Consider the following 16,006-nt stretch of genomic DNA (forward strand, 5'->3'; position numbering starts at 1 on the left):
CCACCTACAGTCTGGATGTTCTCCACCTACAGTCTGGATGTTCTCCACCTATAGTCTGGATGTTCTCCGCCTACAGTCTGGATGTTCTCCACCTACAGTCTGGATGTTCTCCACCTATAGTCTGGATGTTCTCCGCCTACAGTCTGGATGTTCTCCGCCTATAGTCTGGATGTTCTCCGCCTACAGTCTGGATGTTCTCCACCCACAGTCTGGATGTTCTCCACCAACAGTCTGTATGTTCTCCACCTACACTCTGGATGTTCTCCGCCTACAGTCTGGATGTTCTCCGCCTACAGTCTGGATGTTCTCCGCCTATAGTCTGGATGTTCTCCGCCTACAGTCTGGATGTTCTCCACCCACAGTCTGGATGTTCTCCATCAACAGTCTGGATGTTCTCCACCCACAGTCTGGATGTTCTACACCCACAGTTTAGATGTTGTCAGCCTACAGTCTGGATGTTCTCCACCCACAGTCTGGATGTTCTCCACCTACAGTCTGGATGTTCTCCACTTACAGTCTGGATGTTCTCCGCCTACAGTTTGTATGTTCTCCACCAACAGTCTGGATGTTCTCCACCCACAGTCTGGATGTTCTCCACCTACAGTCTGGATGTTCTCCACCCACAGTCTGGATGTTCTCCACCTACAGTCTGGATGTTCTCCACCCACAGTCTGGATGTTCTCCACCTACAGTCTGGATGTTCTACACCCACAGTCTGGATGTTCTCCACCCACAGTCTGGATGTTCTCCACCCACAGTCTGGATGTTCTCCACCAACAGTCTGGATGTTCTCCACCAACAGTCTGGATGTTCTCCACCAACAGTTGGATGTTCTCAACCTATAGTCTGGATGTTCTCGGCTTACAGTTTGTATGTTCTCCACCAACAGTCTGGATGTTCTCCACCAACAGTTGGATGTTCTCAACCTATAGTCTGGATGTTCTCGGCCTACAGTTTGTATGTTCTCCACCTATAGTCTGGATGTTCTCCACCCACAGTCTGGATATTCTCCACCTACAGTCTGGATGTTCTCCACCCACAGTCTGGATGTTCTCCACCCACAGTCTGGATGTTCTCCACCCACAGTCTGGATATTCTCCACCCACAGTCTGGATGTTCTCCACCAACAGTCTGTATGTTATCCACCCACAGTCTGGATGTTCTCCACCCACACTCTGGATGTTCTCCATCAACAGTCTGGATGTTCTCCACCAACAGTCTGTATGTTCTCCACCTACACTCTGGATGTTCTCCGCCTACACTCTGGATGTTCTCCGCCTACAGTCTGGATGTTCTCCGCCTACAGTCTGGATGTTCTCCGCCTACAGTCTGGATGTTCTCCACCCACAGTCTGGATGTTCTCCACCCACAGTCTGGATGTTCTCCGCCCACAGTCTGGATGTTCTCCACCCACAGTCTGGATGTTCTCCACCCACAGTCTGGATGTTCTCCACCCACAGTCTGGATGTTCTCCACCAACAGTCTGGATGTTCTCCACCCACAGTCTGGATATTCTCCACCCACAGTCTGGATGTTCTACACCCACAGTTTAGATGTTCTTCGCCTACAGTCTGGATTTTCTCCACCCACAGTCTGGATGTTCTCCACCTACAGTCTGGATGTTCTCCACCTACAGTCTGGATGTTCTACACCCACAGTCTGGAAGTTCTCCACCAACAGTCTGGATGTTCTCCACCCACAGTCTGGATGTTCTCCACCTACAGTCTGGATGTTCTCCACCCACAGTCTGGATGTTCTCCACCCACAGTCTGGATGTTCTCCACCCACAGTCTGGATGTTCTCAACCTATAGTCTGGATGTTCTCCGCCTACAGTTTGTATGTTCTCCACCTACAGTCTGGATGTTCTACACCCACAGTCTGTATGTTCTCCACCTACAGTTTGTATGTTCTCCACCTACAGTCTGGATGTTCTACACCCACAGTCTGTATGTTCTCCACCTACAGTCTGTATGTTCTCCACCTACACTCTGGATGTTCTCCGCCTACAGTCTGGATGTTCTCCACCTATAGTCTGGATGTTCTCCACCCACAGTCTGGATGTTCTCCGCCTACACTCTGGATATTCTCCACCTACAGTCTGGATGTTCTCCACCCACAGTCTGGATGTTCTCCACCAACAGTCTGTATGTTCTCCACCCACAGTCTGGATGTTCTCCACCCACAGTCTGGATGTTCTCCATCAACAGTCTGGATGTTCTCCACCAACAGTCTGTATGTTCTCCACCTACACTCTGGATGTTCTCCGCCTACACTCTGGATGTTCTCCGCCTACAGTCTGGATGTTCTCCGCCTACAGTCTGGATGTTCTCCGCCTACAGTCTGGATGTTCTCCACCCACAGTCTGTATGTTCTCCACCAACAGTCTGTATGTTCTCCACCTACACTCTGGATGTTCTCCGCCTACACTCTGGATGTTCTCCGCCTACAGTCTGGATGTTCTCCGCCTACAGTCTGGATGTTCTCCGCCTACAGTCTGGATGTTCTCCACCCACAGTCTGGATGTTCTCCACCCACAGTCTGGATGTTCTCCACCAACAGTCTGTATGTTCTCCACCTACACTCTGGAAGTTCTCCACCAACAGTCTGGATGTTCTCCACCCACAGTCTGGATGTTCTCCGCCTACAGTCTGGATGTTCTCCGCCTATAGTCTGGATGTTCTCCGCCTACAGTCTGGATGTTCTCCACCCACAGTCTGGATGTTCTCCACCCACAGTCTGTATGTTCTCCGCCTACACTCTGGATGTTCTCCGCCTACAGTCTGGATGTTCTCCGCCTATAGTCTGGATGTTCTCCGCCTATAGTCTGGATGTTCTCCGCCTACAGTCTGGATGTTCTCCGCCTATAGTCTGGATGTTCTCCGCCTACAGTCTGGATGTTCTCCACCAACAGTCTGTATGTTCTCCACCTACACTCTGGATGTTCTCCGCCTATAGTCTGGATGTTCTCCGCCTACAGTCTGGATGTTCTCCGCCTACAGTCTGGATGTTCTCCGCCTATAGTCTGGATGTTCTCCGCCTACAGTCTGGATGTTCTCCACCCACAGTCTGGATGTTCTCCACCAACAGTTTGTATGTTCTCCACCTACACTCTGGATGTTCTCCGCCTACAGTCTGGATGTTCTCCGCCTATAGTCTGGATATTCTCCGCCTATAGTCTGGATGTTCTCCGCCTACAGTCTGGATGTTCTCCACCCACAGTCTGGATGTTCTCCACCTACAGTCTGGATGTTCTCCACCCACAGTCTGGATGTTCTCCACCTACAGTCTGGATGTTCTACACCCACAGTCTGGATGTTCTCCACCCACAGTCTGGATGTTCTCCACCCACAGTCTGGATGTTCTCCACCAACAGTCTGGATGTTCTCCACCAACAGTCTGGATGTTCTCCACCAACAGTTGGATGTTCTCAACCTATAGTCTGGATGTTCTCGGCTTACAGTTTGTATGTTCTCCACCAACAGTCTGGATGTTCTCCACCAACAGTTGGATGTTCTCAACCTATAGTCTGGATGTTCTCGGCCTACAGTTTGTATGTTCTCCACCTATAGTCTGGATGTTCTCCACCCACAGTCTGGATATTCTCCACCTACAGTCTGGATGTTCTCCACCCACAGTCTGGATGTTCTCCACCCACAGTCTGGATGTTCTCCACCCACAGTCTGGATATTCTCCACCCACAGTCTGGATGTTCTCCACCAACAGTCTGTATGTTATCCACCCACAGTCTGGATGTTCTCCACCCACACTCTGGATGTTCTCCATCAACAGTCTGGATGTTCTCCACCAACAGTCTGTATGTTCTCCACCTACACTCTGGATGTTCTCCGCCTACACTCTGGATGTTCTCCGCCTACAGTCTGGATGTTCTCCGCCTACAGTCTGGATGTTCTCCGCCTACAGTCTGGATGTTCTCCACCCACAGTCTGGATGTTCTCCACCCACAGTCTGGATGTTCTCCGCCCACAGTCTGGATGTTCTCCACCCACAGTCTGGATGTTCTCCACCCACAGTCTGGATGTTCTCCACCCACAGTCTGGATGTTCTCCACCAACAGTCTGGATGTTCTCCACCCACAGTCTGGATATTCTCCACCCACAGTCTGGATGTTCTACACCCACAGTTTAGATGTTCTTCGCCTACAGTCTGGATTTTCTCCACCCACAGTCTGGATGTTCTCCACCTACAGTCTGGATGTTCTCCACCTACAGTCTGGATGTTCTACACCCACAGTCTGGAAGTTCTCCACCAACAGTCTGGATGTTCTCCACCCACAGTCTGGATGTTCTCCACCTACAGTCTGGATGTTCTCCACCCACAGTCTGGATGTTCTCCACCCACAGTCTGGATGTTCTCCACCCACAGTCTGGATGTTCTCAACCTATAGTCTGGATGTTCTCCGCCTACAGTTTGTATGTTCTCCACCTACAGTCTGGATGTTCTACACCCACAGTCTGTATGTTCTCCACCTACAGTTTGTATGTTCTCCACCTACAGTCTGGATGTTCTACACCCACAGTCTGTATGTTCTCCACCTACAGTCTGTATGTTCTCCGCCTACAGTCTGGATGTTCTCCACCCACAGTCTGGATGTTCTCCACCCACAGTCTGGATGTTCTCCACCAACAGTCTGTATGTTCTCCACCTACACTCTGGAAGTTCTCCACCAACAGTCTGGATGTTCTCCACCCACAGTCTGGATGTTCTCCGCCTACAGTCTGGATGTTCTCCGCCTATAGTCTGGATGTTCTCCGCCTACAGTCTGGATGTTCTCCACCCACAGTCTGGATGTTCTCCACCCACAGTCTGTATGTTCTCCGCCTACACTCTGGATGTTCTCCGCCTACAGTCTGGATGTTCTCCGCCTACAGTCTGGATGTTCTCCGCCTATAGTCTGGATGTTCTCCGCCTACAGTCTGGATGTTCTCCACCCACAGTCTGGATGTTCTCCATCAACAGTCTGGATGTTCTACACCCACAGTTTAGATGTTGTCAGCCTACAGTCTGGATGTTCTCCACCCACAGTCTGGATGTTCTCCACCTACAGTCTGGATGTTCTCCACTTACAGTCTGGATGTTCTCCGCCTACAGTTTGTATGTTCTCCACCAACAGTCTGGATGTTCTCCACCCACAGTCTGGATGTTCTCCACCTACAGTCTGGATGTTCTCCACCCACAGTCTGGATGTTCTCCACCTACAGTCTGGATGTTCTCCACCCACAGTCTGGATGTTCTCCACCTACAGTCTGGATGTTATACACCCACAGTCTGGATGTTCTCCACCCACAGTCTGGATGTTCTCCACCCACAGTCTGGATGTTCTCCACCAACAGTCTGGATGTTCTCCACCAACAGTCTGGATGTTCTCCACCAACAGTTGGATGTTCTCAACCTATAGTCTGGATGTTCTCGGCTTACAGTTTGTATGTTCTCCACCAACAGTCTGGATGTTCTCCACCAACAGTTGGATGTTCTCAACCTATAGTCTGGATGTTCTCGGCCTACAGTTTGTATGTTCTCCACCTATAGTCTGGATGTTCTCCACCCACAGTCTGGATATTCTCCACCTACAGTCTGGATGTTCTCCACCCACAGTCTGGATGTTCTCCACCCACAGTCTGGATGTTCTCCACCCACAGTCTGGATATTCTCCACCCACAGTCTGGATGTTCTCCACCAACAGTCTGTATGTTATCCACCCACAGTCTGGATGTTCTCCACCCACACTCTGGATGTTCTCCATCAACAGTCTGGATGTTCTCCACCAACAGTCTGTATGTTCTCCACCTACACTCTGGATGTTCTCCGCCTACACTCTGGATGTTCTCCGCCTACAGTCTGGATGTTCTCCGCCTACAGTCTGGATGTTCTCCGCCTACAGTCTGGATGTTCTCCACCCACAGTCTGGATGTTCTCCACCCACAGTCTGGATGTTCTCCGCCTACACTCTGGATGTTCTCCGCCTACAGTCTGGATGTTCTCCGCCTACAGTCTGGATGTTCTCCGCCTATAGTCTGGATGTTCTCCGCCTACAGTCTGGATGTTCTCCACCTACAGTCTGGATGTTCTCCACCTACAGTCTGGATGTTCTCCACCTATAGTCTGGATGTTCTCCGCCTACAGTCTGGATGTTCTCCGCCTACAGTCTGGATGTTCTCCGCCTATAGTCTGGATGTTCTCCGCCTACAGTCTGGATGTTCTCCACCTACAGTCTGGATGTTCTCCACCTACAGTCTGGATGTTCTCCACCTATAGTCTGGATGTTCTCCGCCTACAGTCTGGATGTTCTCCGCCTATAGTCTGGATGTTCTCCGCCTACAGTCTGGATGTTCTCCACCCACAGTCTGGATGTTCTCCACCAACAGTCTGTATGTTCTCCACCTACACTCTGGATGTTCTCCGCCTACAGTCTGGATGTTCTCCGCCTATAGTCTGGATGTTCTCCGCCTACAGTCTGGATGTTCTCCACCTACAGTCTGGATGTTCTCCGCCTACAGTCTGGATGTTCTCCACCAACAGTCTGTATGTTCTCCACCTACAGTCTGGATGTTCTCCACCCAAAGTCTGGATGTTCTCCACCTATAGTCTGTATGTTCTCCACCTACACTCTGGATGTTCTCCGCCTACAGTCTGGATGTTCTCCACCCACAGTCTGGATGTTCTCCACCTACAGTCTGGATGTTCTCCACCCACAGTCTGGATGTTCTCCACCCACAGTCTGGATGTTCTCCACCCACAGTCTGGATGTTCTCCACCCACAGTCTGGATGTTCTCCATCAACAGTCTGGATGTTCTCCACCAACAGTCTGTATGTTCTCCACCTACACTCTGGATGTTCTCCGCCTATAGTCTGGATGTTCTCCGCCTATAGTCTGGATGTTCTCCGCCTACAGTATGGATGTTCTCCGCCTACAGTCTGGATGTTCTCCACCCACAGTCTGGATGTTCTCCACCAACAGTTTGTATGTTCTCCACCAACAGTCTGGATGTTCTCCACCCACAGTCTGGATGTTCTCCACGTACAGTCTGGATGTTCTCCACCCACAGTCTGGATGTTCTCCACCTACAGTCTGGATGTTCTCCACCCACAGTCTGGATGTTCTCCACCTACAGTCTGGATGTTCTACACCCACAGTCTGGATGTTCTCCACCCACAGTCTGGATGTTCTCCACCCACAGTCTGGATGTTCTCCACCAACAGTCTGGATGTTCTCCACCAACAGTTGGATGTTCTCAACCTATAGTCTGGATGTTCTCGGCCTACAGTTTGTATGTTCTCCACCAACAGTCTGGATGTTCTCCACCAACAGTTGGATGTTCTCAACCTATAGTCTGGATGTTCTCGGCCTACAGTTTGTATGTTCTCCACCAACAGTCTGTATGTTCTCCACCTACAGTCTGGATGTTCTCCACCTATAGTCTGGATGTTCTCCACCCACAGTCTGGATGTTCTCCACCCACAGTCTGGATGTTCTCCACCCACAGTCTGGATGTTCTCCACCCACAGTCTGGATGTTCTCCACCCACAGTCTGGATGTTCTCCACCAACAGTCTGGATGTTCTCCACCCACAGTCTGGATATTCTCCACCCACAGTCTGGATGTTCTACACCCACAGTTTAGATGTTCTCCGCCTACAGTCTGGATGTTCTCCACCCACAGTCTGGATGTTCTCCACCTACAGTCTGGATGTTCTCCACCTACAGTCTGGATGTTCTACACCCACAGTCTGGAAGTTCTCCACCCACAGTCTGGATGTTCTCCACCCACAGTCTGGATGTTCTCCACCTACAGTCTGGATGTTCTCCACCCACAGTCTGGATGTTCTCCACCCACAGTCTGGATGTTCTCCACCCACAGTCTGGATGTTCTCCACCCACAGTCTGGATGTTCTCAACCTATAGTCTGGATGTTCTCCGCCTACAGTTTGTATGTTCTCCACCTACAGTCTGGATGTTCTACACCCACAGTCTGTATGTTCTCCACCTACAGTTTGTATGTTCTCCACCTACAGTCTGGATGTTCTACACCCACAGTCTGTATGTTCTCCACCTACAGTCTGTATGTTCTCCACCTACACTCTGGATGTTCTCCGCCTACAGTCTGGATGTTCTCCGCCTATAGTCTGGATGTTCTCCACCCACAGTCTGGATGTTCTCCGCCTACACTCTGGATATTCTCCACCTACAGTCTGGATGTTCTCCACCCACAGTCTGGATGTTCTCCACCAACAGTCTGTATGTTCTCCACCCACAGTCTGGATGTTCTCCACCCACAGTCTGGATGTTCTCCATCAACAGTCTGGATGTTCTCCACCAACAGTCTGTATGTTCTCCACCTACACTCTGGATGTTCTCCGCCTACACTCTGGATGTTCTCCGCCTACAGTCTGGATGTTCTCCGCCTACAGTCTGGATGTTCTCCGCCTACAGTCTGGATGTTCTCCACCCACAGTCTGTATGTTCTCCACCAACAGTCTGTATGTTCTCCACCTACACTCTGGATGTTCTCCGCCTACACTCTGGATGTTCTCCGCCTACAGTCTGGATGTTCTCCGCCTACAGTCTGGATGTTCTCCGCCTACAGTCTGGATGTTCTCCACCCACAGTCTGGATGTTCTCCACCCACAGTCTGGATGTTCTCCACCAACAGTCTGTATGTTCTCCACCTACACTCTGGAAGTTCTCCACCAACAGTCTGGATGTTCTCCACCCACAGTCTGGATGTTCTCCACCTACAGTCTGGATGTTCTCAACCTATAGTCTGGATGTTCTCCGCCTACAGTTTGTATGTTCTCCACCTACAGTCTGGATGTTCTACACCCACAGTCTGTATGTTCTCCACCTACAGTTTGTATGTTCTCCACCTACAGTCTGGATGTTCTACACCCACAGTCTGTATGTTCTCCACCTACAGTTTGTATGTTCTCCACCTACACTCTGGATGTTCTCCGCCTACAGTCTGGATGTTCTCCACCTATAGTCTGGATGTTCTCCACCCACAGTCTGGATGTTCTCCACCTACAGTCTGGATGTTCTCCACCTATAGTCTGGATGTTCTCCGCCTACAGTCTGGATGTTCTCCACCCACAGTCTGGATGTTCTCCACCTATAGTCTGGATGTTCTCCGCCTACAGTCTGGATGTTCTCCACCTACAGTCTGGATGTTCTCCACCCACAGTCTGGATGTTCTCCACCAACAGTCTGGATGTTCTCCACCTATAGTCTGGATGTTCTCCGCCTACAGTCTGGATGTTCTCCACCCACAGTCTGGATGTTCTCCACCCACAGTCTGGATGTTCCTCACCCACAGTCTGGATGTTCCTCACCCACAGTCTGGATGTTCTCCACCTACAGTCTGGATGTTCTCCACCTACAGTCTGGATGTTCTCCACCCACAGTCTGGATGTTCTCCACCCACAGTCGGGATGTTCTCCACCCACAGTGTAGATGTTCTCCACCCACAGTCTGGATGTTCTCCACCCACAGTCTGGATGTTCTCCACCCACAGTGTAGATGTTCTCCACCCACAGTCTGGATGTTCTCCACCTACAGTCTGGATGTTCTCCACCCACAGTCTGGATGTTCTCCACCCACAGTCTGGATGTTCCTTCACACGTCTGCAGACATTCCTGAGCTTCACGTTCATTGTTTCACGTTCTTTCTCTTCTATAACACAGCAGACGGGTCGACTGGACCCGTCCAGAAGTGGAGAACAGGGGTACCCACCAGTCTCTCCTTATGCGTTTGTGCTGGGGGCTCATGTGCCTGGGGGGGGAGAACCTCTCTCTGCGGCCGCGCTCATAGTCCCTCCTCCGTTCTCTGCTGCGGTCCCACTCCCTGAAGCAGAAGGAAACACCAGGAACCTCAGACTGAAGCTGTTTCCATGGAAACCTGAGCAACATCCTCCTAATGTTCCACTGAAGCTCCTCCCCCTTCAGTTCTGTGTCAGCGGCGAGCTGGACGTCTAAGCTCCGCCCTCTAAGGCGCCTCCAGGTGAGCTCACCTGTCCGGCCAGTCATCCCTCCTCCTCTCCTCGCGCTCTCTCGATCGCTCCATGTCGCTCCTCTCTCTCCTGAACTTGTCCCGCCTCCTCCGGTCAAACTCGTCATCGCTGTCCCCCATTCAGACACGGAGCGCCACCTGCAGGGCGGGAAGGCATCAGGTCAGAGTCTGCAGACCGCGAGAACGCTGAGAACCGCCACGTAGAACAGAGACGTGTCGACAACACGGGACGTGCAGCGTTCTCCATTGGAGCGGACACAAGTGCATGCTGGGAAGTGGAGAAGGTCCCTTCTGTCAGATGAAGCCTCCGGATCAACAGATGGAGCTGCTGGAGACGAATGGAACAGCAGAGCTCCACCTGATGACCTCCACCTGACGGAGCTCCAGGAGCCTCACCTGCCATCTTTCCTCCATGTGTTTGTCTTTGACCTGCTTCTCTTTTTTTTATCTGTGTAGTATAACTTCTGAAATTTTCCAGACAAAAACTTCAGTTCACAAAAAATGACGAGCAAAACATTTAATCTGATCAGGTTAAAGTCTAATTCTGCCACTAGCATATTTTTATGTTTTCTTCATGTCCTGCTAATTTCATGACAAAACAAAACCTAGCAGATCCCTTTATTGATCGTTGTGAATGTCCGCCGGCGCCGCCGTGATGGAAAACGCTTTTAGAACGTTGTATTTTTATTTATTTGTTTTTGAACTTTAACAAATATTTTTTGTATTTTACCCATTATTTCTCTATTTCCTCAGACTGTAAACACTATTTATTTACCTAATTCATTGTGTTTTTCATTTGATTTCTGTTTAAGTTGGATCTGCCTCTTGGATATTCATCTTTTATTTTCACATAAACATCTGTTGATTCCAGATTCTGTCCTCACTGAACTTGATTAAAGTCAAGCTGCAGATTTCCTGAAAACATCTGTTTTCTTTGAATACCGTCTCCATTCCAGTCATCAGTCATGATTCTGTGATCAGATGGAAATGAATACAGAATTGTTTCCTGTAGTTCTTTGTAATGATGCCTCCCTTTCTTGAACCGGACAAAGAATCAGAAGGTTCTGACACTCTGAGCCTTCCGTTCTTGTTCTGGGTCACAGAAATTCTACGACTTTGCTGCTTATTTGGGGAAGAAAATCAGACCAGATCTGCAGACCTGGGGCCTCATTTGTAAAACTTTGCGTAGGATTTGCGTCAGAAGTGGCGTACGGATGAAACATAGGACGTGCGTACGCACAGAAATATTCGGATTTCTGAAACCGTGCGCACGCACATCCTACGCATCTTTCCCTTAATAAATCACAACCGATTCTAAATGCTGCGCAGCTTTTGCGGCTTCATGACACGCCCATAGTTGCCCATAAATAGTCTGTGAAACGCCCATAAATGAATATTCATGGATGGCGAAACCATGGCAAACACAGAGAGGAAATGAAAAAAACGTAACTTCACTCAATGTGAAGTAGAAGTTATCGTTGGCGAGGTGGAAAAGAGAGGAATAATGTTGTTTGGAGGGCACAGTGTGGGCATTACTAATGCCTAAAAGCCACGTGAGCGGCAGACGGTGGCAGACGCCGAAAATGCTGCAGCCTCACAACCTCGGACCGTGGCCGAAATAAAAGAAAAGGTCGGACATCAAAGTCAAGGCAAAAAAACGTCTAGCGCTGACCCCCCCCCCCCCCCCCCCCCAAACACACACACACACACCCGTGTCTGGGGGGGGGGGACGACACCGGAGCTGACCCCTCCTGATGAGAGACTGGCGGCAATAATTGGGGAATCCCTTTTAAGTGGAGTGGTGACTGAGGCGCAGGGGGACACCGACGCGCCAGATGCACCGGGTGACCCCCCCCCCAAAAGCCCGCAGAGGAAGTCGGAACCGGCTCATAAGCCACTCGTCCTCGTTTGCCAGCAAGTCTTCTTGCTGTCTAAAGATGCGTTCACTCCGAATTCTTCCATTTGCCACATCTTCTAAGAGCGCAAGATCAGCCATTGTGCGTCATTACGCATTGTGATGGGGCATTTTATTTCCATCCATTTAATTACATCTGATAAGCTACAGATGTCGGTAATAATCCACGTGGAAATGGGAAATTGTTCAGCGCAAATGTAATTTCTTGTTGCTTTCTGAATGGTTGAGACATACGCCATACATTGTTTTATCAAAAATAAAACAAACTAAAGGCATATGCATGAATACCATAATTCCATAGCTTATGAAGAAATGTTTTACTATGAAAACAACTTTCCCCAGTGGACAATTAATACATCTCTATCTATCCATCTGTCTGTCTAATTGCACCTATATCTGCTCCGCCAGATGGACACACTGACGAGAATATCAGTTTTGTACATTATTTCGTTCTGTTAACTATATTATTTATGAGGATGAATTGCACAACATGCCAATATTGCAGAACATATTTCACTTTTCTTTTTGCAAATAAGTGTTCATTTGAATTTCTGTTGTAATTTTCGTTTGATTCTTTTTGTTTGTTTCACTGCTGATCGATCAAACGGGTGTTTGTGTAGCTGTTAATTGTCAGTCTTGCTTTGTGAAGTCTTCATGTTATTTCTGAGAGGCAGTATTGTCATTTTCACTTTCACGTGTTTCTTCCATCTGCCGACGGTGTCGCCGTTTCTCATTTCACCCGTTTTTGTGCGTACGCCTGGGTCAGAGCGTGAAGGACCGCACATTTTCCCGTCAAGTTTGCTTTTTATAAATCTCAACTATTGCGTAGAGAGTGGCGTACGCCTTCTTTTGTGCGGACGCAACCTTTAGAAATGAGGCCCCTGAAGTGGAATAACTGTCATTCTTTGAGCTATCGGGATGATCTTTATGTCATTGAAAAGCTCTTTAGGCCCTTTCCAACACAAGAACATAAGGACCAGGTAAAAATGTGAAACTGTAATTACATCCCTGGTTTACTGTAAACAGATTTGTTTTTATTCATAACAGCAGAAGAGCTTCAACAGCTCGAAGAAAAACAACCAAATGTGATTTTTTCTTTCTCTACTGTTGATCAAATCGGAACCAGCGGGATTTCTGCAGAACTGAACTCTGGTGTTCTGGAATTTTACGTTCCTGGATCCGAAGATCCGGATTTATTCCGCGCCGCCTGTTCTTCACTTCATTTCTCTGTCACTCAAACACGTGATTGATTAGCCTGTTAGCTTCTGCTAACAGTCAGAAAGCTCCTCTTCTTTGTAGTTTGTTTATTTAACGTAGAAATCCCGCCTGTTTACGGTAAACAAACAAATAAAATCAAAGCGAACCGCAAACCTGCTAGCATCACATTAGCGCTGCCTGCAAGCTAGCATGCTAATTAGCACCACGCTCATCGTGCAGACTCAGACGCGCATGCGCACATCGATGCCCACCGCGGTCACGCTACAGCAAACGGCACGCGCGTCCCCCGTTTATGTACCTGAAACGAAGAGGGCTCGACTCTGAGAACCGAGCCTGAACAACCGACGCCGAATCCCGCCGTGGGTCCGAGAGCAGCGACAATCAACGGCGCTGCTGACGTCACGTCCGGTTGTGGCTGCATGATCGCCGTCTGCCGTCCTGGCGGAGAACGTCCGGTTCTCTTCAGGTCCTAAACCTCTGCAAACATTCTGTTCTTGTTCTGGTGGTTCTGCTCACGTTTTTCATTCAGGTTGAACTTATGACCTTTATTGAAATGGAACTGGAGAATCTAGAAACTCTTTGAAAACATAAAAACCTCAAAGATCATTTGGACGCCAGCTTCTATGAAAACATTAGCGGTCTAATCTCTTTAAATGAAAACAGCTCAGAGGAAGATGAGGAGAGGATGAGGAGGTGAGACATTTCAGGGTTTGGTAGAATTCTCCATGTGTGGTTTCTATTTCTGACACAAAGAAGATTCATCTAAAATAGTAGGATTGTGTCTGGAATAACAAACAACACAGTTAAACCTATAGAGGCGGGGGGGGGGGGGGGTCATTCCACCTATGGGGGGGGTGATCTACTTCAGATGTTTGGTGGTGATCTTTTTCTCAAACTGGATCTTGATCCACTTCTATTCCCATCAGACTGTCTGAATGCCACAGACAGGTTTTGCTCTGTTGGACTTGAACCTCCATCCTCTCACAAATGAGAAGGTAGAGGTTGGAGTCTGGACCGCGGTCCGGCTGATGACAGTCTGGATTCTATGCTGACTGAATATTCAGGAGTCTCTACAGGAATCATCTGGACAGACGGGGCTGGTTTAGGAGTGTCCGTGGTCTTGGTCCTTCTTGTAAATCAGATTTGCTTTTAATTTATCAGAATCAGAAATACTTTATTGATCCCACACGTGGAAAATTATGAACCTCCCAGAGTCTTTGGGTCCTCCGGCGGGGGCCTGCTGAAGGCCCCCAGGGTCAGGACAGAGAACCACGGTGAGGACCTCATCCACTGTCCAGGTTTCTAAAAAGAAACTAAAGACTGACCTGTTTAAATCAGCTTTGAATTAGATTTCATGTCACATCTTTTTCATTCTTATGTTTTATCACATCATTTTAACATTTTATTTGTTTCATCTTGAATTTCTACTCTTATATTTTATGATATTTTAACAGAACTTTAACACTTAAACATGACGGTAGTTTGGTTCAAATGTTCTGGAAAGAGTCATTAATGAGACGTTCAGTCATTCTATTCAATTCTATTCAATTTTATCTGTGTAGCCAAAATTCAGTCAAAAACAGTCAAACATAAAAATAAACATGAACTCAAAAAGATCACGAATACAGAGTTCAATAGGAAAATACTAAACTTTAACTGAACTGACTAAGCTATACTGCCATCCCTGCCCTTAGACCCCCCTTCACGGTAAGGAAAAACTCCCAAAAAAAACGGATTCCTAAAAAAACAAGAAACCTCAGGGGTGTCCACATGAAGGAGGGATCCTCCCCCAGGACGGACAGGCGATTTACCAGAACTCTTAGAGAAGAATTAACTTATCTAAATCTACAACTACATATATAAAGTCCAGCAGACGAGCTTCATCCAGCCGTGGTTATCGGGACAGTCAAAGGCGCGAGTCGAGCCGGAGACAGGAACCACAGCCAGGTGTAGGAGCAGGAGCAGAGACGAGGTACTCGGTCAGGTACAGAGCAGAGACGAGCCAGAGATGAGCCAGAGGCAGGATCCACAGCCAGGTGTAGGAGCAGGAGCAGAGATGAGCCAGAGTATAATAAAAACAATAAAAACTCAATCTCTGCTTCTCATACTTTAACTTTCAATTTGGGTGTTTTGAAAAAAATATTCAGTTTATTTTTAGGTCTATTTTTTATTCATAAATGTCATTTTATAAAAGCAAAGCCACATATTTTGTCTTTCAAAAACAATCTGATTTCTTATAAACCCCTCCAGGAAAAAACAAACTTTAAAACTAGAAAACTCTGGATTGATGCCTTTGTTTCTTTTCATTTTCATCCTTTTTGTCAATGTCTTCTTATATTTTGGTATCACTTGTCTGTGTTTCATTTATTGGTGTAACTAATATCTGTATTTCATGACATTGTTTGCCTTCTGCTGCGTATTCTTCCAGTTTTTGTCAACACGTCCCTGCCTCACGTTTTTGGAACCTTCCAAATGGAAAAACGGCTTTATCGATGAAAAACTAATTCATAACAGTCAGGGTGTCATCAGGGGGGGGCTGCCCCCTCCCTAAATGTTCTGAATCCGTCCCTCTGCACATCCTGAGGTCAGACTGGGGATCCTGACGCAAAGGATTATGGGACGTTGCTCCTCTCAGCTCCACAAACATGTTTCTGTCTCCAAGTCCTCACATCATTTAGAAACATTTCTATAAGTCTAGAATTTCCATCTAGATCAAAACTTTATTCCATTTTTCACCTGGAATTCTAACATTTATATGTTGAAGCCTGATTCTATTGACTTCTATTGAAATGTAGAAATCCTTTCCAGATGACAAAATGAACCCGTCAGTCAGTAACTTTGTGTTCATAGA

The 16,006-nt window shown here is 48.1% G+C and overlaps 1 protein-coding gene across 1 annotated transcript; it reads right to left on the reverse strand.

Annotated features, from left to right (window-relative positions):
• Positions 1-9,655: 9,655 nt before the first annotated feature.
• LOC105358461 (serrate RNA effector molecule homolog) lies at positions 9,656-13,583 on the reverse strand. Its single transcript, XM_011494116.3, has 3 exons — positions 13,454-13,583; positions 10,024-10,160; positions 9,656-9,857 (listed from the first exon to the last, which is right to left on the reverse strand). Exons 2-3 carry the CDS (start codon positions 10,140-10,142, stop codon positions 9,671-9,673), a joined length of 306 nt encoding a protein of 101 aa, XP_011492418.1. The 5' UTR covers positions 10,143-10,160; positions 13,454-13,583; the 3' UTR covers positions 9,656-9,670.
• Positions 13,584-16,006: the final 2,423 nt, after the last annotated feature.

This window comes from Oryzias latipes, chromosome 18, assembly GCF_002234675.1.
Source record: "Oryzias latipes chromosome 18, ASM223467v1".
NCBI lineage: Eukaryota > Metazoa > Chordata > Actinopteri > Beloniformes > Adrianichthyidae > Oryzias > Oryzias latipes.